At 35.9% G+C, this 20,489-nt stretch overlaps 4 protein-coding genes across 10 annotated transcripts; 2 read left to right on the top strand and 2 right to left on the bottom strand.

Annotated features, from left to right (window-relative positions):
• Positions 1-1,175: 1,175 nt before the first annotated feature.
• Positions 1,176-1,886, bottom strand: LOC132803605 (secreted RxLR effector protein 161-like). The gene has a single exon (XM_060816850.1). The coding sequence runs from the start codon at positions 1,884-1,886 to the stop codon at positions 1,176-1,178; it is 711 nt and encodes a 236-aa protein (XP_060672833.1).
• Positions 1,887-8,520: 6,634 nt separating this feature from the next.
• LOC107419354 (L-ascorbate oxidase homolog) lies at positions 8,521-11,042 on the top strand. The gene is made up of 4 exons (XM_016028113.4): positions 8,521-8,670; positions 8,801-9,125; positions 9,244-10,356; positions 10,541-11,042. The coding sequence occupies exons 2-4, from the start codon at positions 8,875-8,877 to the stop codon at positions 10,839-10,841; spliced, it is 1,665 nt and encodes a 554-aa protein (XP_015883599.1). The 5' UTR covers positions 8,521-8,670; positions 8,801-8,874; the 3' UTR covers positions 10,842-11,042.
• Positions 11,043-11,880: 838 nt separating this feature from the next.
• On the top strand, positions 11,881-16,256 carry LOC107419371 (TATA-box-binding protein). 5 transcript variants are annotated; one of them, XM_016028139.4, is made up of 10 exons: positions 11,881-12,342; positions 12,770-12,910; positions 13,488-13,575; positions 13,837-13,908; positions 14,292-14,342; positions 14,580-14,624; positions 14,828-14,920; positions 15,466-15,567; positions 15,669-15,742; positions 15,900-16,256. In XM_016028139.4, coding segments are annotated over exons 2-10 (603 nt in total). In that variant the 5' UTR covers positions 11,881-12,342; positions 12,770-12,833; the 3' UTR covers positions 15,901-16,256. The 5 variants fall into 5 exon arrangements, with proteins under 5 accessions (XP_015883625.1, XP_015883626.1, XP_015883627.1 ...); XM_016028140.4 differs by having other exon boundaries at positions 11,881-12,428; XM_016028141.4 differs by having other exon boundaries at positions 11,881-12,510.
• A 122-nt stretch (positions 16,257-16,378) lies between these two features.
• LOC107419342 (2-oxoisovalerate dehydrogenase subunit beta 1, mitochondrial) lies at positions 16,379-20,071 on the bottom strand. 3 transcript variants are annotated; one of them, XM_048472011.2, is made up of 13 exons: positions 19,615-20,071; positions 19,371-19,482; positions 18,949-18,984; positions 18,764-18,823; positions 18,628-18,685; positions 18,459-18,548; positions 17,858-17,892; positions 17,664-17,732; positions 17,491-17,577; positions 17,279-17,374; positions 17,112-17,189; positions 16,699-16,785; positions 16,379-16,549 (listed from the first exon to the last, which is right to left on the bottom strand). In XM_048472011.2, the coding sequence occupies exons 1-13, from the start codon at positions 19,824-19,826 to the stop codon at positions 16,514-16,516; spliced, it is 1,056 nt and encodes a 351-aa protein (XP_048327968.2). In that variant the 5' UTR covers positions 19,827-20,071; the 3' UTR covers positions 16,379-16,513. The 3 variants fall into 3 exon arrangements, 2 of the variants coding, with proteins under 2 accessions (XP_048327968.2, XP_015883586.3); XM_016028100.3 differs by having other exon boundaries at positions 17,803-17,892; positions 18,451-18,548; positions 19,615-20,067; XR_007240338.2 differs by lacking the exon at positions 16,379-16,549 and having other exon boundaries at positions 16,718-16,785; positions 17,112-17,184; positions 17,803-17,892; positions 18,451-18,548; positions 19,615-20,069.
• Between the last annotated feature and the right edge of the window lie 418 nt (positions 20,072-20,489).

The raw sequence follows: 20,489 nt of genomic DNA, 5'->3' as shown, positions 1-20,489 counted from the left end.
TGTGGAGAGATATGGAACCTGCCAAAGGGCAAAGAGGCACACTAAAAACACTATATTTTATATGCAAATATTACCATTACCATCTACAACATGGAAGGAACTTTGTCCTTGGATTGCTAATGATTCCTAGGAAAGTGGACTCAGTGTTTGTGGTGGTGGATAGATTCTCTAAAATGAAACATTGTTTACCTTTGCCCGAAGCTACTGGCTACAGAGTGGATCTAGTTTCAATATCTCACATCAACAACAAAGGGGCTAAAACTTTTGCAGACAATTACATCAAGCAACATGAAACAGTCAAACAAGCAATAGAATAATCAAATAGAACATATAAACTAGAAGCAAACAACCATAGACATTTAAAACCTATTAAGAAGGAGATTTTGTGATGACATTTTTAGGAAGGAATGATTTACCGGTGGAAACTTACGAGTTGCAGCTAAAGAAATTAGGCCCATTCCAGATTTTAAAAGCATTGAAAGAGAATAATTACCTTGTGGATTTGCTAGCTAGATGACCTTAAGGTTCCTTCAATATTCAACGTCGCCGAACTCTTTCCCTATCTACCACTCGATTTAGTGCCAGTGGTTATTAATGACCTTGAGGATGAGTTCTTCATGGTTGGGAAGAACTGAAGGAGATGGAATAGCAATGACATTGTTTTCGTTCAAATAAATGTTACCATGTTGAATGGAAACAAAAACCAAAAGCAAAACAAAACAAAACAGAACAGCAAAACAGAGAGCAAAACCCGAAGGAAGGAAAGAAAATTGCAGCTGCTGGTTTATTGAATGATTCTCAGCTTTTGTGGCTTACAGCACACCCAAGGAAAAAATATAACAATATTTATACTAATACTTAATCCTACCTACATAAAACATCATAAAATTACCCTAAAAGAATTTTCTAAAACTTAGACTCTAAGAAAACTTGGACCCTAAGTAACCAAGGCCCACAAAATAATAACCCAAAAAGTCAAGTCTATATTTCAACACTCCCCCTTAAACTTGATTAGTTATTCCTATTAGACTTCTCAATTTAACAAAGACTTCATGCTTGAGAGGCTTGGTAAAAATATCGGCTACTTGATCATGAGTCTTCACATACTCTAGCTGTGCATCTCCTTTGATAATGCATTCTCTAATATAATGATAACGCGTATCAATATGTTTGCTTCAATCATGAAAAACAGGACTCTTGGCAAAGGCTATTGCTGATTTGTTATCCACATAAATCTTGGTTGGTTCTTCTTGTGGACAGCCCAACCTCCTTAACAAGTTTCGAAGCCAAATTGCATGACAAACATAAGAGGTGACAGCTACATACTCCGCTTCACATGTTGAAAGAGTAACAATTTGCTGCTTCTTTGACATCCATGTAAACGCCGTATTTCCCAAATAAAACTCAAAGTCACTTGTGCTTTTACGATCATCTATATCTCCACCCAAATCACTATCACTATATCCAAGAAGCTTGTAATCATCGGAAGTTGAATAATACAAACCAAAACTTATTGTACCTTTTAGATAACGAAGAATCCTTCTTGCTGCCTTCAAGTGAGTTGTTGTTGGATTCTCCATATATCGACTTATAACTCCTACAGCATAGAGAATATCTGGCCTTGTACATGTAAAGTATCTTAAACTTCCAACCAAGCTCTTAAAAAATGTTGGATCCACCTTTTCTCCTTCCTCATGCTTTGATAACTTGACTCCACATTCCATTGGTGTACCAACCGGATTTGCATCATCCATTTTTAACTTCTTAAGTACCTCCTTAGCATACCCTTCTTGAGTAATTAATATGCCTTTACCTCCTTGCTTTACTTCAATGCCGAGATAGTAAGACATGAGCCCAATATCGGTCATCTCAAACTCCCTCGCCATCTCCTTCTTAAACTCAACAAACATACTTGGATTGCTGCCCGTGAAAATTAAATCATCTACATACAAGCACACAATTAATATATCATCTCTTTTAATTTTAATGTAAAGTGCATGCTCATATGGACACTTGATAAAATTCCTTTCTTGGAGATACTTGTCAATTCTAGCATTACAAGCTCTTGGTGCTTGCTTCAACCCATAAAGTGCTTTCTTTAACCTTAAGACTTTGTCTTCCTATCCCTTGATTTTATATCCTTGTGGTTGTTCGATGTAAACTTCTTCTTCAAGAACTCCATTTAAGAACGCAGACTTCACATCCATTTGATGTATTTTCCAATTGTGTTGAGCTGCCAATGAGATGATTAACCTTACCGTTTCTAGTCGTGCAACAGGTGCAAAAACTTCATTATAGTCTATACCAGCCCTTTGACTATAGCCTTTCGCTACCAACCTTGCCTTATACCTTTCAACCTCACCTTTAGCATTCTTCTTGGCTTTATACACCCTCTTCACACCAATAGCCTTGGATTTTTGTGGAAGTAAAGCTGGTTCCCAAGTTTTGTTCTTCTTGATTGCTTTTATCTCCTCATCCATGGCATTCTTCCAATTTTTGTCTTTCATTGCCTCTTGGAAGTTCACGGGTTCACAATCAGCAAATAAACAAAACAAAGTGAGATCATCCTGGTTTTCGATTACCTCATATACCTCTTGTAAACTCCTAAATCGTGGGGCCCTTTCACTTAAATTTCTGCCTTCTTGAAGACCTGCTATTGGTGAAGCTGGTGGGGTGATCGGCTCCTCTCTTATTAGCTCCATACCTAGCTGTTCCGCTTCTTCCTCTTCAAGATATAGGAGAAAATTGTAGCTTTCATCATGTGATTCCCAATTCCACTCTTCTTCTTCATTAAATATAACATCCCAGCTAATTATTGTTTTCCTACTTTTAGGATTGTAGAGTTTGTACCTTTTGGAGTTTATGTCATAGCCAATGAAGACATACTTCTCACTTTTATCATCCAATTTGCTTTTTTTCTCATCAGATACATGTGCATGAGCTATGCTTCCAAACACTCTTAGGTGTGAAATATCGGGCTTCCTTCCACTCCAAGCTTCTTGAGGTGTTTTTCCCCACACACTTCTTGTTAGAGATCAGTTAGATAGGTAGACAGCACATGCAACCGCCTCTGCCCAAAACTCCTTCGGCAATCTCTTGCTTTTAAGCATGCTTCTCGCCATATCTAGGATTGTTCTATTCTTCCTTTCTACCACACCGTTCTGTTGGGGGGATCTTGGTACTATTAAAAACCTTTGAATTCCATGTTCTTCACAATATTTCTGGAATTCATTTGATGTGAACTCTCCTCCTCGATCAGATCTCATAGCTTTAACCAAACAGCCACTTTCTTTCTCAACAAGAGCCTTAAACTTCTTAAAATTCTCAAATACCTCTGATTTTTCTTTCAAAAAATATACCCACGTCTTTCTCGAAAAATCATCAATGAAAAGAAGGAAATAGTAACTCTTACCAAGTGAACTAGGCTTCATCGGACCGCACACATCAGCATGTATAAGTTCCAGCGGCTTTCGAGCTCTTGAAGTTGTCTCTTTGGGAAAAAAATTTTTAAATTGCTTTCCAAGTAAGCACCCTTCACAGACTTGATCCGGATTACGAATGCAAGGTAATCCTCTCACCATCTCCCTTTTGGACAGCAACTCTAGACCTCCAAAATTTAAATGCCCAAATCTAAGATGCCAAAACCAAGACCCATCTTTGTAGCATGCCTTGAGACACGTGGCAGCATCATTTTGAATGTTGAACATGAACATTCTATTTCTTGACATCGGCACCTTGGCTATTAAGTTGCTTGCATTGTCCCTTATACAAAGATGGTTGTCTCTTAGATGAATATCATAACCTTTCTCCAAAAGTTGTCCAAGACTCAAGATGTTGCTCTTCATACTCGGCACATAATATATATTTGATATGAACTGGTAACTTTCCGCTCCTTAACCAAATGAGGATGCTGCCTTTTCCTTTTATCGCTACCTTGGATTCATCCCCAAAAGATACATTGCCTCTCACGGATTCATCAAGCTCCACAAACATGCCTCTCCTTCCGCACATGTGATTGCTTGCACCGGTATCCAAGTACCATGTATGGTCTTCACTTCTTTCATTATCTTTGTAAGCCAACAACAAGGTACCATCTTCTTGACTTCTTTCTTCGACATAGTTGGCCTTCTCTTCAACTTTATTGTAGCCAAGGGTTCTACATTCAGAAGCATAATGACCGAGTTTCCTACATTTGTAACACTTTACGTGGGACTTATTATCATACCTTGGTGCTGAAAAACCTCTCCCACGGCCTCTTTTTGATCCTCTTCCTCTTTGAAAGTTGCTGTTATGATCATCACCAAACTTCCAGCCTCGTTCAGATCCTTGCCAGCGGCCACGTCCTCGCACATGTTGGCTTCGATCATTGTGACCGCTGCTGGTTTCCTCTTTAGTTGCATCAATTCGGGTCTTGAACAACTGTTCCACTATTCTTTCCTTCTTCTTTTTCTTTTCTTCATAAGCTTGCAACGAACCCAAGAGCTGCTCCAATGACATAGCTTCCAAATCTTTTGTTTCTTCGATAATGGCAACAATATGATCAAACTTTGAATCTAATGATCTAAGAATTTTCTCCATGATCTTAACATCATCTAATTTTTCACCATTCCTTTTTAATTGATTGGTCACCATCAAAACTCTAGAAAAATAATCAGATATGAGTTCTCCTTCCTTCATATGCAGCGTTTCAAACTCGACCCTTAAGGTTTGAAGTCGTACCTTATTGACTGGATCGGCTCCCTTGTAAGAGATTTGAAGCTTCTCCCATGCTTCTTTAGCTGACTTGGCTTCCGATATCTTCTCAAACGCATCATCATCTAATCCTTGATAGATTAGATAGAGAGCTTTCTTGTCTCTCTTTCTTGAGTCTCTCAAACTATCTCTTTGATTTTGAGATAAACTAACTTCATTCTCTGTTTCGACGTAACCTTTCTCCACTATCTCCCATACGTCTTGGGCGCCAAGGAGACCTTTGATCTTGATACTCCAGTTGTCATAAGTATTCTTGTTGAGTGTTGGAACTTGGAAAGGGACCATACCATTATTGGCCCTTTTTTTGTATCACGGTACTGTTCACGCTACTGTTTACATCGCTACTGTTCACACTACTGTTTACATCGCTATTGTTCACGAAACTGTTCAACCAAGCTCTGATACCACTTTGTTGAATGGAAACAAACCCAAAAGCAAAACAAAACAAAACAGAACAGCAAAACCCGAAGGAAGGAAAGAAAACTGCAGCTGTTGGTTTATTGAACGATTCTCAACTTTTGTGGCTTACAGCACACCCAAGGAAAAAACATAACGATATTTATACTAATACTTAACCCTACCTACATAAAACATCATAAAATTACCCTAAAAGAAGTTTCTAAAACTTGAACTCTAAAAAAACTTGGACCCTAAGTAACCAAGGTCCACAAAATAATAACCCAAAAAATCAAGTTTATATTTCAACATACCATTGGTGGAAACGACATCATGCAACTTATGGGAATGCTCATGGTTTTTTTTTTTTTTTTATTGTTAAGTCTGTTGCACACCATTTCCTTAAAAACTCTATTAGGTGTCGTTTTATGTTGTTTTAACTCGGTTTTGCTATTTAGTGTGCCATGTTAGTGGCAATCATGCCAAACGTTGCATTTTGATTTAGCTTGTATAAAAGCCATCTTCGTCTTTGTTGCAGCTCGGAGCATCGTTGCTGCCATTTTTTGTATCTTTAAAGCTTGTTGAGATTGGTTTAATGAAATTTTAATTATCAATTGATTTGCTAAATAGAGTTTAATTATCAATTAAGTTTCTAAATAGTTTCCTTAGCTCAGATTGAGAGCGTTTCCTAATTTTTTGAACATTGCTACATCATTAGCTATCTGTCTTATGCCATGATCTATACTTATATCGAATAAATTATTATTTATATTTTTGGTTTGACATCCCTTGGATATCTTAATCTTTCCTTTTTTGAGCAAATCGTGAATATCTTCCTGACACCAACACACCACCCACGCCCCCGGGGGGGCCCCCCCTTCTCAAGAAGAAAAAAAAGATACCTTGGATATCTTAATTGGTTTGTCATTTTCATTGGGAGGCGTTATTGCCACACTCCGTATTTGTGAAATTGGATTTGAAGTAGCATATATTTCTTTTTTGCTAGATGAGATGGGTAGCTCTCAGAATACAAATCCCACCACATAGAGGTCTTAGAATTATTTGGTAGTTGAATTTGGATTCATCCCAAAAAGCGATGAGAGTAGCTTATGAGAATCATGAGTACTTTCAATCAAAATAATAAATTCCCAAAATTTTCTTTTGTTTGAGATGAAAATCATAGAGAAGGCTTTGAAACATCACTCAATGCATATGATATTTTAAAAAATTAAAAGCCTTGCACTTGGATACTCATCATTTGGAGTCTAATAATTAATGGGATCTTTTATTATTATTATTTTTTTTTTTTTTGTATTGGCTTTTGATTTCCTCAAAGAGATCATAAGGACAATATTAACTAGCCTTAAAAAATTATTTTGCCTTACCAAAGGAGAATAGTTGACTATTTTGTGAAAAAGAAATGGAAAATGGGAGGTTAATCGCTAGGTGATGGGTTTGATGTCGTAGAGTTTGAAGCAATTAATTCTAGAGATCAAGGGCGCTATGTTTTTTTTATTTTTTATTTTTTTTTTCTTGTTTTATGATTGGAGTTTGGTGAGATATTAAAGATTATTTCGTTGTTTTAAAAGTTTACCTCGTTTAAGATAGCAAAGTCTTTTATTATGACAGGAAAACTCATAAAAGCAATGGTAAGGAAAGAGGGTAAAATTTTAAGGGCAAAAAAAGAAGAAAAGCATACATGGTTATGATCCTTGTAATTACCTGTGGAAAAGCAACAAGGAAAAGTGGTAATAACGCCACCCGAGTTTATTAATAAAGGAATAAAAGCATAAATGGTTATGATCCTTATAATTACCTGTGGAAGAGCAACAAGGAACAGCGGCAATGACGCCACCCGAGTTTATTTTGTAATCCATGTGGTTTGGTAAATTAATATGATCCTTATAACTACCTGTGGATGAGCAAAAAGGAACAGTGGCAACAAAGCCACTCAAGTTGGTGAAATGAAAGAGAAGTTAGTTGCATTACCAAAAGATTTTTTTTATCCTCATGTAAAATTATTATTAAAAATATTTATTAATTCAATTTATAAAATATAATTAAATATTTTTAAAAACATCAGAATATATATACAATTATAAAATTGAATAATTTCAAAGATCTTCACAAATATTTAATTAAATATTTTAAAGTTATTCAAAAATTCACGACTAAACAATCCTAAAAGATACATTCTTCAAAAATATTTAAAAATATAAAATTAAACAATTTTGAAAATATTCAAAATTACATATTTAAATATTTTTAAAATTATTCATAAATATACAAATAAACATCTTTAAAAATATATATTATTCAAGATATTTGACTGTAAAAGTACTATTTATAGTTTTTTTTCCTTTTTTTTTTTTTTTTTAAGATGTGCATTGACGAGCCAAGACTCAACATTGCAAATCAGAATATTAGAACCATGGCTTCTAATCGGGTTTCTAATCGCATTGTTTTTATTTCACTAACTTTTCTTCTTTTCCTATGCAATTTGGTGGGTGGTGTAGTTTTGACTTTGGCTTGGTTAGAGAAAGAGAAAGAAACGATTTGGATGAAAATGTGAATGTGTATAGATAATTTAAGCATTAGAGAAACTATATAAAGATTTATTAAAATTTTGAATATTTTTCTAATGATGTACAAAGAATAAAACAATATATATAGTTTCTTTTAAAATTTTGAAAATAACTTCACGAGATGAAATTTGTAAGAAACTAATTCCACCAAAAGTTTGCTATAAAATATAAGTAAAATTGGGCTAATTTGAAATGTACGTTAGTGTTAAAACTTGTAACCGCTTAAAGGAGTAGAATGCAAGTAGGTATATATACTTACTCCACACTCTAATTACTTTCTAACAGCTAATGGCTACAACATGCTCTTTCTCCATTTGTTAATATATATATATATATATATTTTTTTTTTGAAATACTCCATTTGTTAATATGGTATGTAAGTTTAGTGGAAAATCTTGTATGTATAGGCATAATATTTAATTAATATTTTTATGTGGAATTAAAAAAAAGAAAAAAAATATATATATATATATAGATATCAAATTATCAAAATTAAGGCATTAATATAATAATAATAATACTAAATGCTGTTGCTATAAATAGGGAGGTTTGGATGATGAGGTAGCTAGGGCCAAGTCAAATTGTAAAGCACCGAACCTGAGATTGGAAAATTGAATCAGAAAGAAAAGAATGAAAATTAAGAAGAATAACCGTGTAACTGTAAAGTGTAATAATAGAGTAATAAAAGGAACATAGTTTTAGGATTGAGTTATTGAGAGGAAGAACGCAAAAGAAGGAGGTATGAGAGAAGAGTAAAAAGTAAGCACAGTTACAGAGAAGAAGGCGGGGGATAGATGAATGGTTGAGAAAATGTCAAAGGCATGTATAAAAGAGGTTTGGGGATCAGGAACCAAAGCCATTGGATCATGGTAGAGGTGGGAACGACAGAGAAGACATCTATAGCTTCTTGTTTGTTGCAGACTTATATATAAATTAGGTACGTATGAACTACAACGTAGTAGCTAGCGATAATATTCGTATTCGTATTCATATTCATATTCATGCATGCCAAAGAAACAACAAGATTGATTTGATTTGAATTGAGTTGATTTGATTTGATTTGTAAGGACGAAATATCAGATCTGAGATATCAAAAGGGGGGATTATTATAGCTAAGATATCGATCAGAGTTAAGAGAGAGATGGACTACTACGTAATATTTATGGTTTGTTTGTGCGTGTCCGCGGGGGCAATTTCGGGGGTCCGAGCTGAAGATCCTTACCTATTTTTCACATGGAATGTTACGTACGGCACCATTTCTCCGACGGGAGTACCTCAGCAGGGCATTCTAATCAATGGCGAGTTTCCGGGACCCAATATCAACTCCACCACTAACAACAACATTGTTGTCAATATCTTCAACAATCTCGACGAGCCATTCCTAATCACATGGTAATAAATTAAGTTAAAAGTTTTTTTTTTTTTCCTTTTTTTTTAAAAAAAATAATAATTTAAAGATTGAGGATGATATATAGATTTTAAAACATACATACATATTACATATTTACAGGACGGGCGTCCAGCACAGAAAGAATAGCTGGCAAGATGGAGTGCTGGGAACCAACTGCCCAATCCCCCCAGGCCAGAACTTCACGTACCGTTTCCAAGTGAAGGACCAGATCGGGAGTTACATCTACTATCCCACCACCGCCATGCACAGAGCAGCCGGCGGCTTCGGCGGTCTGCGCGTGAACAGCCGCTTGCTCATCCCCGTCCCCTACGCGGATCCCGAGGACGACTACACCGTCCTCATCGGCGACTGGTACAGCAAGAGCCACTCTACCCTCCGGAAATTCTTGGACAGCGGCCGCTCCCTCGCCAGGCCGGACGGAGTCCTGATCAACGGGAAATTCGCCAAGGGGGACGGCAAGGACGAGCCCCTCTTCACCATGAAACCTGGCAAGACCTACAAATACAGGGTGTGCAATGTGGGGATCAAGACCTCCCTCAACTTCAGGATCCAAGGCCACATCATGAAGCTAGTGGAGATGGAGGGCTCCCACACGGTTCAGAACACGTACGATTCCCTGGACGTCCACGTCGGGCAATGCTTTTCGGTGCTGGTAACCGCCGACAAAGAGCCCAAGGACTACTACATGGTGGCGTCTACCAGATTCACCAAGACCGTCATCACCTCCAAGGGGATTATCCGCTACACCAACGGCAAGGGCCCCGCGTCCCCGGACATCCCTGAGTCCCCGGTGGGCTGGGCTTGGTCTTTGAACCAGTTCCGGACCTTCCGGTGGAACCTCACGGCCAGCGCTGCCAGGCCCAACCCTCAGGGGTCATACCACTACGGCTCCATCAACATCACCCGCACCATCAAGCTGGTGAACTCCGCGGGCAGGGTGGACGGCAAGCTCCGCTACGCCATCAACGGGGTGTCCCACACCGACCCTGCCACCCCAATGAAGCTCGCCGAGTACTACGGGGTCGCCGACAAAATCTTCAAGTACGACACCATCCCCGACCGACCCGCCGACAATGTGGAGGAGCAGAAGATCGTCATGCAACCCAATGTTGTTAACCAGACCTTCCGCGACTTTGTGGAGATCGTGTTTGAGAACCACGAGAAGAGCCTGCAGTCGTGGCATTTGGATGGATACTCCTTCTTTGCGGTTGCGTAAGTTGTTAATATTTTTTAATATTATAAATATTAACTTATATTCTCATTTCTTTTCTTTTTCTTTTTTTTTTTTTTTTTTTTGAAAAAGGAAGAACTAATTAATTAATTTGATCTTCTTGATATCTTGTTGTTGATTGGAAATCAAATGAATGGACGGACGTATATGTAAACATATATATAGCATTGAGCCTGGTCGATGGACCCCTGAACGCAGAAAGAGCTACAATCTGCTGGACGCCGTAAGCAGGCACACAATTCAGGTGTTCCCGAAATCGTGGGCAGCGATTCTATTGACATTTGACAATGCAGGAATGTGGAACATAAGATCGGAGTCGACGGAAAGGCGCTACCTGGGACAGCAAATGTACATTAGCGTTCTGTCTCCAGCACGTTCTCTCAGGGACGAGTACAACATCCCGGATAACACCCTCCTCTGCGGCATCGTTAAAGACCTGCCAAAGCCTCCTCCCTATACCATCTAATAAACTTGCTAGCTATCATCCACTATCTATAATATAAAATGCATATAATATGATATGCCAGTGGCACTGTGGCACTCATCATTCTTTCTTCATTTGTTTTTTAAGAAGCCTAGCTGCGTTGTTACGTGTTAAGACAGTACAGGGACACACATTTTAAACACACTCTTCTTATTGCCATTGTTTTCTTTGGGTTTTTTTCCCCCTTTTTTTTTTTTTTTTTTTAGCATTAATTAATTGTATTTGTGCGCTGGCACCACCGGACTTCCTTTTATATCTTCTGCTATATTAGCAAGCAATAATTTTATTTGTTGCTCGAGAGAGACTTCTTGCGCTACCTACCGTACGCACGTACAACAAGGCTGGTCAACAATAAGAAAAAAGGGACACTAGTCTGGCTATCTGTCTTCTACCACTCCCCCTTAGAATTTTATGTTATTTTTTGCCATTTCATTATTCCTTCATTTTTGTGCTCTTCAATTACTATTCTTCATTTCTTTTTTTTCTTTCTTTTTTTCCTTTAATATAAAAATCTCTTTATTAATTTGCCTTCTCTTTATAAAAATCTCTTTATTTTTTCTTTCTATTCCTGGCAATTATATTATATTAATGTCCGCAAACAAACCAATCCTGATCTTCCAAAGTTTGAGGATTTTAATGTTGGTTTATGATGAAATTCGAAATTCATCCCTTAATTAGCAAAAACAAATTAATAATTTTGATCCAATATTGATTTCCATCAACAATTAATTAATAAAGTTCAATTATATAATAATAATAATAATTTATTTATTTAAACCGGCATAGTAGATATCCAAGTTTCAATTGGATGAAAAACAAATACCAAAATGATGTCCAAATTAGTAATATCATAATTCCTTAAGGTAGCGACAGAACCAATCAGGACGTAGTTGATTACACAAGTACAACCCTCGTGAAATTCCAAACATAGCCCCGGGGGTGCTACAGGAGGCGTGGAAGTAGAGCCAGGGGTATGAAGGGGAAATATAAGTACGAAAAGGCGAGCTGGCATCCGAAAGCTTCTCACTCTCTCGCTCTCTCTCTCAATACAAGTTGCAAGAGAAGGGATCAGATTTTCGTCTTCCTCTGTCTCTCGCTCTCATTATAATTTCTCTCTGAGCACATCGCAAACAAACGCTTACGGTCACACCCTTTTTAAGCCTTGGCATACGAATCAGATCTCTCCCTCTTAAAACCCTTTTCTCCTATAAAAGAAGCCCCTATTCAAATTCTTCCCGCTTTCCCTTTTTCTTGTTCGATTTTCCCGGAATATTGCCTTCACATAACCCTAGCCCCTTTTCTTTACCCAGAAAAAAGGTCCAATCTTTACTCTTTTCTTTCTCTCTTTCGTCTTTTCGGTTCGACCAACCACCACCACGGCTTGCTAAGAAAACAAATTCAATTCTTCTCTTTCCCCTGTTCTTTTTTCCACCTCAACAATTTAATGCTAAATCGAATAATTTCAGACTTAACTGCATATAAAGTAAATTAAATAATACAAGACACTTCTCGATAAGCAATCTTCTTACTCTTAAAAGATTTGAAACAAGTTCATGGATAATTTCTCATGTATGGGATTTTGTTATATTATTTTTTTTTTTTGGTACACTATTAATCTTCTGAGTTATTCGCCATGAAAACTATCGAAAAGGTTTTGGATCATCCCTGACTTCCGATTTAAATGTTTGCTTTCTTTCTTTCTTTCTGCTGACCCCTTTTTTTTTTGGGTTACCAAAGCCCTAAAGAATTAAATTTTTTTTTTTTTTTTCCCTTGTACTTGATGAAAATTTGTGTACATAAAGATCGATTCTTATAGCTAATCTGAACAGATTTAGTTCTTAGTTTCTAATATATCAACATTGGTATTGTCTATGTTGTTCGTATTTTAATTCTTTCGATTGTTGTTATAGGTGTGACATAGACTAGGGTCGGTCGAGCCACTGTAACAACCAACATCGAGGGTATAAAATAACAATGACGGAACAAGGCTTGGAAGGAAGCCAACCAGTAGATCCCAATAAGCATCCTTCGGGGATCGTTCCCACCCTCCAGTGAGTCTCTTTCTCTTTCTCTTTCTCTTGCTCTGTCTGTCTGTCTCTCTCTCTCTCTCTCTCTCTCTTTCTCTTCTTCTTCTTCTTCTTCTAACGTACTTTCTCATTCATCGTGATGCCTGTTCAGTACATATCTCAGAAGCGCGAGATATAGATAATGCTATTCGAATATCATATAAAAGATGATTGAATTTTGATGGAAAGCAATCAGGGGATTTTGGTTGAATGTTTTACTGCTATGCATTTTGGTTGGCTTTGCAGGCCTCTCTTGGTTGTTTGACCATTTAATTGTTGTGTTAAAACTAAGCTCCTGATTTAGATTTATAAGTGCATAAAAGGCTTTATTTCCTATCAACATATTGAGCTTGTTTGATGGGCCCTTTTCAGTTTAATAAGTATGTGAAGCTAGGAACAACTTCAGTAATTGTGCCGTCTAATCCTCTATACAAATAAGAATACTTCCTCTGAAAAAGTTTCTGATATCGCAATATTTATTTGTTACTGTTTCCATTTAGCTTATTGAACATGTTTTTAAAACGTGTTATCACAATTACAAAATTAACTATTTTATTTACAGGAATATTGTCTCCACTGTTAATTTGGATTGCAAGTTGGATCTTAAGGCCATTGCACTGCAAGCAAGAAATGCTGAATACAATCCCAAGGCACGTTACTGTATGTGTTTGTGATCAAGTAGATGCCTCTCACTTTTACCAATATACTATATTAAACTGTATGATTCCATTAATGTGTCAAAACAGCTCCATATGCTGAAGCCTAATTTAGAATTTCATATGGTTCCCATTTTTGACATTGCTACTTTCACTGTTACCAAGCTAATAGTCAACCTATTCCTAGAAGAAAATACATTTCCTGTTTCATATAAATTTCTTCCGTCCATAACTTAAATCATGATCCTCTTGCAGCGTTTTGCAGCTGTCATTATGAGAATAAGAGAACCGAAAACCACAGCATTGATATTTGCATCTGGTAAGATGGTAAGTTCTGAATATACTGAATTTTTCATACGTGTTTAATATATATATATATATATATGGTTTTTTTTTTATGGTTTAATGATACGCACCCAGTCATACCCTCTCTTTCTCAGTAGTCTTTATGAGAAGAACTCATTCATGTAGTTTTTTTCTTTTATACTTCATAATGAGGAATGAAAGGTCGATTCAAAATTATGAAAAACATTTGTTTTTTCATTTTTCTTTCCTGGGTAGGGAAGTCAGTGTTTGTTGGGGCGTTCTATGCTTCCAGCATTCAGTTGGGTTCTTGTGATGCTTTTATCTCTTACAAATTACAAAGGTTAAGCTGATTAGTATCTGTAGCTGTTATCCTCGCTTACTAGTTATTGCTATTTTGCTCTTAGGTTTGTACTGGAGCTAAGAGTGAAGAACAATCTAAACTGGCAGCACGTAAGGTATTTGGCTTTCTTCACAAATCCATGCATCTTGCATGTTATTTTGTATTTTTAGGATCTGCTTTAGAGATCCAGCAGCCTGGTTAGCAGTTCTGTTTTTGAATTTCATTGTTTAGCTTCCAATTAAAGTACAAACATACTTTTTTCCAAATGCCATCTAAAAATTTATGCGCATATTGAAAAGCTTATGAGGTGGTGTGGGTTGACATATTACAACCTTACTTATTTGTCATACAGTATGCTCGAGTCATCCAGAAACTTGGTTTTCCTGCTAAATTCAAGGTATTGTTATTCTTGACTCTTCTCTCATAATTTATGAAACATTCAAATATTTGCTGCTTCAGTTAATGTGTTTGTTTCTCACCCTAATTTTTGTTGTTTATTTTCTTTAAGTGAATATTTTCTTTGTGGTCTTATATTTTTTTTTACTGCATGGTATTGATCAGGTCTTGTCTAAGCAATAACTATATTTGTTTTTTGTGTAGGATTTCAAGATCCAGAATATAGTAGGTTCCTGTGATGTTAAATTCCCAATAAGGCTTGAAGGTCTTCATTACTCTCATGGTGCTTTCTCAAGTGTAAGTATGGACTAGTATAAATTGGTATGCATTGCTTTTTTATTTTGATTCCTTTACCTTTCACCATTTTATGTAATTGTATTGACTTATATTGATGCACCAACTGTTGAAGGAACAATGGTTGTGGAAATTTTTCATGCAAATACGTTTCTGTTGTTTGAATATTTTATATTTTATATTTTGCTTGCCTTCCTAAGAAAGCTGGTAGTAAAGTACAATTTGTTCTGAATTGTTTGGATGGTATAATCTTAAGAAATTTTGGTTATTAATGAACAATTAGATGTTATTGTCATTTCTATGGCTGCATGCCCTTCTAGTATGGCAATTTGGGGGTGTAGAAGAGGATATGAGACCTGTTGAATTTGTTGCTGTCTTTGGGAATTCTCTAATAATTTGGAATAAAACTGTAATAAATTGTTTTGAGAATTATATTTGCCTTTATTTTAAGCAAATTGTTTCCCTTTTTTGGCCTCTGACTTTAGAAAATGTGGTGCTGGTATGATTGTGCTTGAACTAACTAACTATTTCTCAATTCTGCTTGTCAGTATGAACCAGAACTTTTCCCAGGCTTGATTTACCGGATGAAACAACCAAAGATTGTGCTTCTCATCTTTATGTCAGGAAAAATTGTTCTTACAGGAGCTAAGGTTGTATTTTGCTTGGTTCCTCTGTTCTTGTGTTCTAGTTTTATCAAAATCTGTTAAAGGCATGTTACCTAACAAGTATTATTAAAATTTCAATCATTAAGGTGAGAGATGAAACCTATACAGCTTTTGAGAACATGTACCCGGTCCTTAGAGAGTTCAAGAAAAATCGGCAATGGTAAGTCATTAATATCATAATTATTTGTTTAAGAATGAGTTGATTCTCAATGTTCCAATAGAATGGTATAATTTATGTAATATCTATAAACTGAAATATCTGAAATCGCAGATCAGTATCTTGTTGCAACATTGACTAAATCCAATTTTTATGGCAGATATTTGGGAAGTACCAGCACCATCAACCTGTTAGTGGAATGTTTGAGTGACTGGTTCTTAGAAAACCAAATATATGACTGCTGCGACTGCGCAGGAGCGTGGATTGAATTGTATATATTCGAATAGAGGATGATTATGCATTAGGACACAATTGTTTTAACTCGAAGCTGAGATTAGTATTGTTTTTTACTTTTCTCTTTCGTTTCAAACTTTTTTGTTATTTTTATTATGTAATATTTAGTGAACGAATACGTAATTATTTTGCAAGGGTCAAACTTCTTTAAGGCCTTGTCTGAATAATAATCTCTGTTGTACAATTGGATTATTTATTCGAACTACTCTGTTTGTTATTAGCACTTTCACCGTTTTTATTTCATTTCTTGGTTCGGCTAACATATGCAACATGAAAGTCGGGGTGATCCGGGTTTACACATGAGCATAAATGAAAGTCGGGGTGATCCGGGTTTACACATGAGCATAAATGAAGGTTTACAGTTTATTTTGCGCACTGGCAGAGATGGATAGAGAAACACCATACTAATGTTTTAGCTAGAGAGCTTAAATCACATGTCCCTTTTAAATATGCAAGATAGAAGATGACTTAATGGGCAGACTAGTAATTCACAGTCGCTTTAATTGCATCCAATATCTGCAATAACGTGACGGATACGAGTAAATACCGAATACCTTAATTATAACCCAAAAATTTGGAAGCAAAATTTATATAAAAAATAAAAATATTAAAATTAAAAAATAAAAGCAAAAAAAACAAAAACAAAGCAAACAAAAAACACTTACTTTATTCTTGGTGGGCATATAGAAAGGCTCAAATACAAGAGGGAAGGGGGTGTCCAGACCACATACCCTGCTTACAGGTGCTTCTAACTGGCACGCGCACACACACACAAACGATTTTTTTAGTTCTCATATATACAGGGTAGTTACCAAATAATTCGACGTTTGGCTAATAACAAAAATATCAAAGTGATGTGCCTTAAATGTTTGCTAATGAAAGGAAAAACATATTTTAGCAGATGAAATATATCTTAAGTATATTTGCCTTTCTGGTTTTGCTTATCGTTTTCATCCCCTTTATAAGTAATAATGTATCGCCCCTACCACCACAAGCTGTGGGTTGAGCGAAAAAGAAAAATAGTAAAAGTTCTAAGTTTTCAACTGAAATGCGAGTCTATACAAAGGTTGGTGCTTACCCTTAAGAAGCACCTTTCAACAATAGAAGCTGATATTTCAGCCCCAAACCCACCAGTAACTGGAGCTTCATGACTAATCTACAAGTAAGTATTTTGAATTGGTCATAAAAAAAGGGTGAACCAACCTATTCTAATAAATCATACTTCAACAAAGGACTTATACTTACAAGAAGCCTTCCAGTCTTTCTGACAGAAGCCTCCACTGTTTCCTTATCCCAGGGTATTAGAGTTCTTAGGTCTATCAGTTCACAAGAAATTCCATCCTGAAAGTTTTCATGTGTCAGGCTACATAAAATGTTCACCATTAAAAGGATGAGATAATTTTGATTTTCTCAAAGCGGAAAATGAATAAAATTTTCCAGCAATAAGAAAAACTTACTTTTTCAGCATCAATACAAGCCTGTTCCATTATGGATAACTGAGCTCCCCATCCAACCAATGTAATATCATTGCCTTCTCGAATTACCTAACAAAATTATAAGTGAGAGTTGTAATTTCAATTTTTATTTTCCAGACTTACCAATAATCTATGTCATACTAGATGCAATGTACCTCAGCCTCTGATAAAGGTAACATGTAGTCATGCTCTGGAACCTCTTCTACTGACAAGCGGTATAGCCACTGAAACAAAAGACATATACAAAATATAATTTTAAATTGATAGTTAGACCTGATAATTCAATTGGGTTACCTTAGGTTCAAAAAAAACAACAGGGTTTGGATCACGGATGCAAGATAGTAATAACCCTTTTGCTTGCCGTGGACTTCGAGGGATGACCACCTATATAAAGAACTACATTTTAGACCTTTTTTTTAAAAAAAATAGTAACAACCATGTAATCAGAAAAAAGTGAAAGAAATGCATTTCTCTTTCATCAACGTTTAGCACAATTGTCTTGGCAAAGATATCATAGACACAGCTACCACCAAGCTCATGATAAATATAGAAGTCCATATATTTAACAAAATATGCAATAGCGGTGCAAGTAAATTTGTAACATCATATTTGACAAAATTAAAGTTAATATAAAAAATTATTAAGGCAGCTGATATGAAAATGAAATTTGATCTAAGCTGCCATTTGTTTTGTAGATGTACATGTGTTTGAACACAATCTTAAGGAAAACTGCATAACAAGTTGTCACAAATCTGTTTGATATTCACACAATAGATATCATGCAAAAGGGTCGGAATTCATTTGATGTGCAAAATACAGTGTAAGTACTTAATATCACATTTTCGTTAGTGCCAGACATTGTTCCATCCTTCAAAATGAAGGGATATAACCAATTAGAAGAACCTAAAAAGCATATCATTTGTCTAACAAGAATAAGCATACTTTGATACCAGGAACATGACAGAAGAAAGCTTCAGGGGATTGTGAGTGGTAATGTCCACCATGGCCCACAGCTCCATAAGGGGCTCTTATTGTTAAACCTAGGGGTCAAAATTAAACCTCATAATTCAAGAAGAAGGAACCTTTGGGCTGAAGCAAACAAAAAGCGCACGGCTTTACCTCCACAATTAAATTGATTGCCACTCCGGTACCTGAATTTTGCAGCTTCGTTGACAATCTACAAGATGAAAGCCTGGTCAAATCAGTGGCCAGTTATGAGGCTATAATACAGCCTAGCATTAGGGAGGACGATTGCCTGATCGAAAGCAGGATATATATAATCTGCAAATTGGATTTCTGCTATTGCTCGATTGCCCTATCATGTGCGAGGAAAGCAAGAGTTAAAGCTTATAAATATTGTATGAGAGAGAGAGAGAGAAACTTTGATCAAGGTTTTATTTTAAGTTGAATATGGAGACTAAATTTGTAAAACTAACTTACCATTGCTGCTAGACCAATGCCAAAACCAACAATGCCCTGAGAGTAAAGAAAAGTAAAATATAATGTTGTGAATGCCATTGTTTAAAGAGATACTCGTGTGGGAAAAAGAAATAATTAAAAACATGGGAAAATAAGAATAACATTCAGTTTTTTTTTTTTTTTTTTTTATTTAAATAGTTTTTGTTTGTTTGTTCTTTTCAAGTAAAAGAAACAAGAAGCTCAACTTCCATATTACAATTTTAAAAGAGTAGGGGAAACACAGAGAGTAAGATTTTAAATTAAATAAATAAAAAGCTAATTATCCGAGGAATTTGGAGTGGGGTTTAAGGTTAAGAATAGAGATTAGATGGAGATAAGCATATAAAGTTGTAGTAGAAAAAGAGAAGCAGGAAGAGGAAATGATTATGAAATAAAGGGGGTACCTGCTCACAGAGAGGAGTATTGAAAACCCTACTTTTACCAAAACGATCGGCTAATCCTGTTGTGCAACGGAATACCCCACCAAAGCCCACATCTTCGCCAAATACATACGCACTATCATCAATCAGGAGTTTCAGATTAAATTTTGAATTAATAATAATAATAATAAAATGACAAAACAGAAAAAGAAATGGAAAATTTGCAAAAATAGATAATTGGAAAGGAAAGAGGAAAGAGGTCCCTCACCGTGGATCAGAATCTAAGGCGATGTGGAGAGCTTGGTTGATAGCAGAGTAGAGGTTCAAGGATCTGGGTTGGGGTTGGGGTTGGGCTTGCTGTTGCTGTTGGTCATCAATGGAAATGGAGGAGGTTGTAGAAGAAAATTGCCTTCTGCTGCCGCTGATTCTTGCCAGCAATCTTCCAAATCTCCTCCTGCTTACACTCATACTGCTGGCCATGTCAACAATGTTTTGTTGTTTCAGCCTTCACCTCAGCCTCTCACCACACCTAATTATCAAATTATGATGAAATCTCTTTCTTTCTCTTTTTTTTATTTTATTTTTTTTTAAGGTCGTTTTTATTTTGTTTTGTCGATTTTGTGGTTGTTGGTCCCAAAAATAACGCCAATCTCAATTTTAACCTTATCACCTCAGTTTTCCAAACCACCATACCCTGTCACCCTGTCACCGATGCTTATCAACACCATTTTCTATTATTTCTTCGTTGCTCTTACCATTATGCATTTTTTATTTTGCATTTTATTATTCCTTAAAAAAATTTAAAAAAAAAAAAAAAAAAAAAACACACCTTGGCCTTTAAACCAACCAGATTCTTTTTTTAATCTCCTTTTCTGAAAAATTCTTTTATTCAGATTCCATCCTGTTTTTGGTAATACAGATTTTATACCATACACACTCTTTCCTGTTTGATCTTTAATTTACTCTCTTTATTTATTTTGCTTTTACGTTCCTGCAAGGAGAATTTACTCAGAAATAAAGATAAAATTTCCAGCAACTTCATTATTATTAATAATTCTCATTCGTTAATGATGGATGCTATGTATTATTAATCTTACAAATTTGGTTTTGAATCGATAAGAATAGCCATCGACCCAACGTTGA

The sequence above is a fragment of the Ziziphus jujuba genome, chromosome 4, assembly GCF_031755915.1.
Source record: "Ziziphus jujuba cultivar Dongzao chromosome 4, ASM3175591v1".
In the NCBI taxonomy this organism is placed as follows: domain Eukaryota; kingdom Viridiplantae; phylum Streptophyta; class Magnoliopsida; order Rosales; family Rhamnaceae; genus Ziziphus; species Ziziphus jujuba.
The sequence above is the reverse complement of the archived record's forward strand: the minus strand, read 5'-3'. Positions and strand labels throughout refer to the sequence as shown.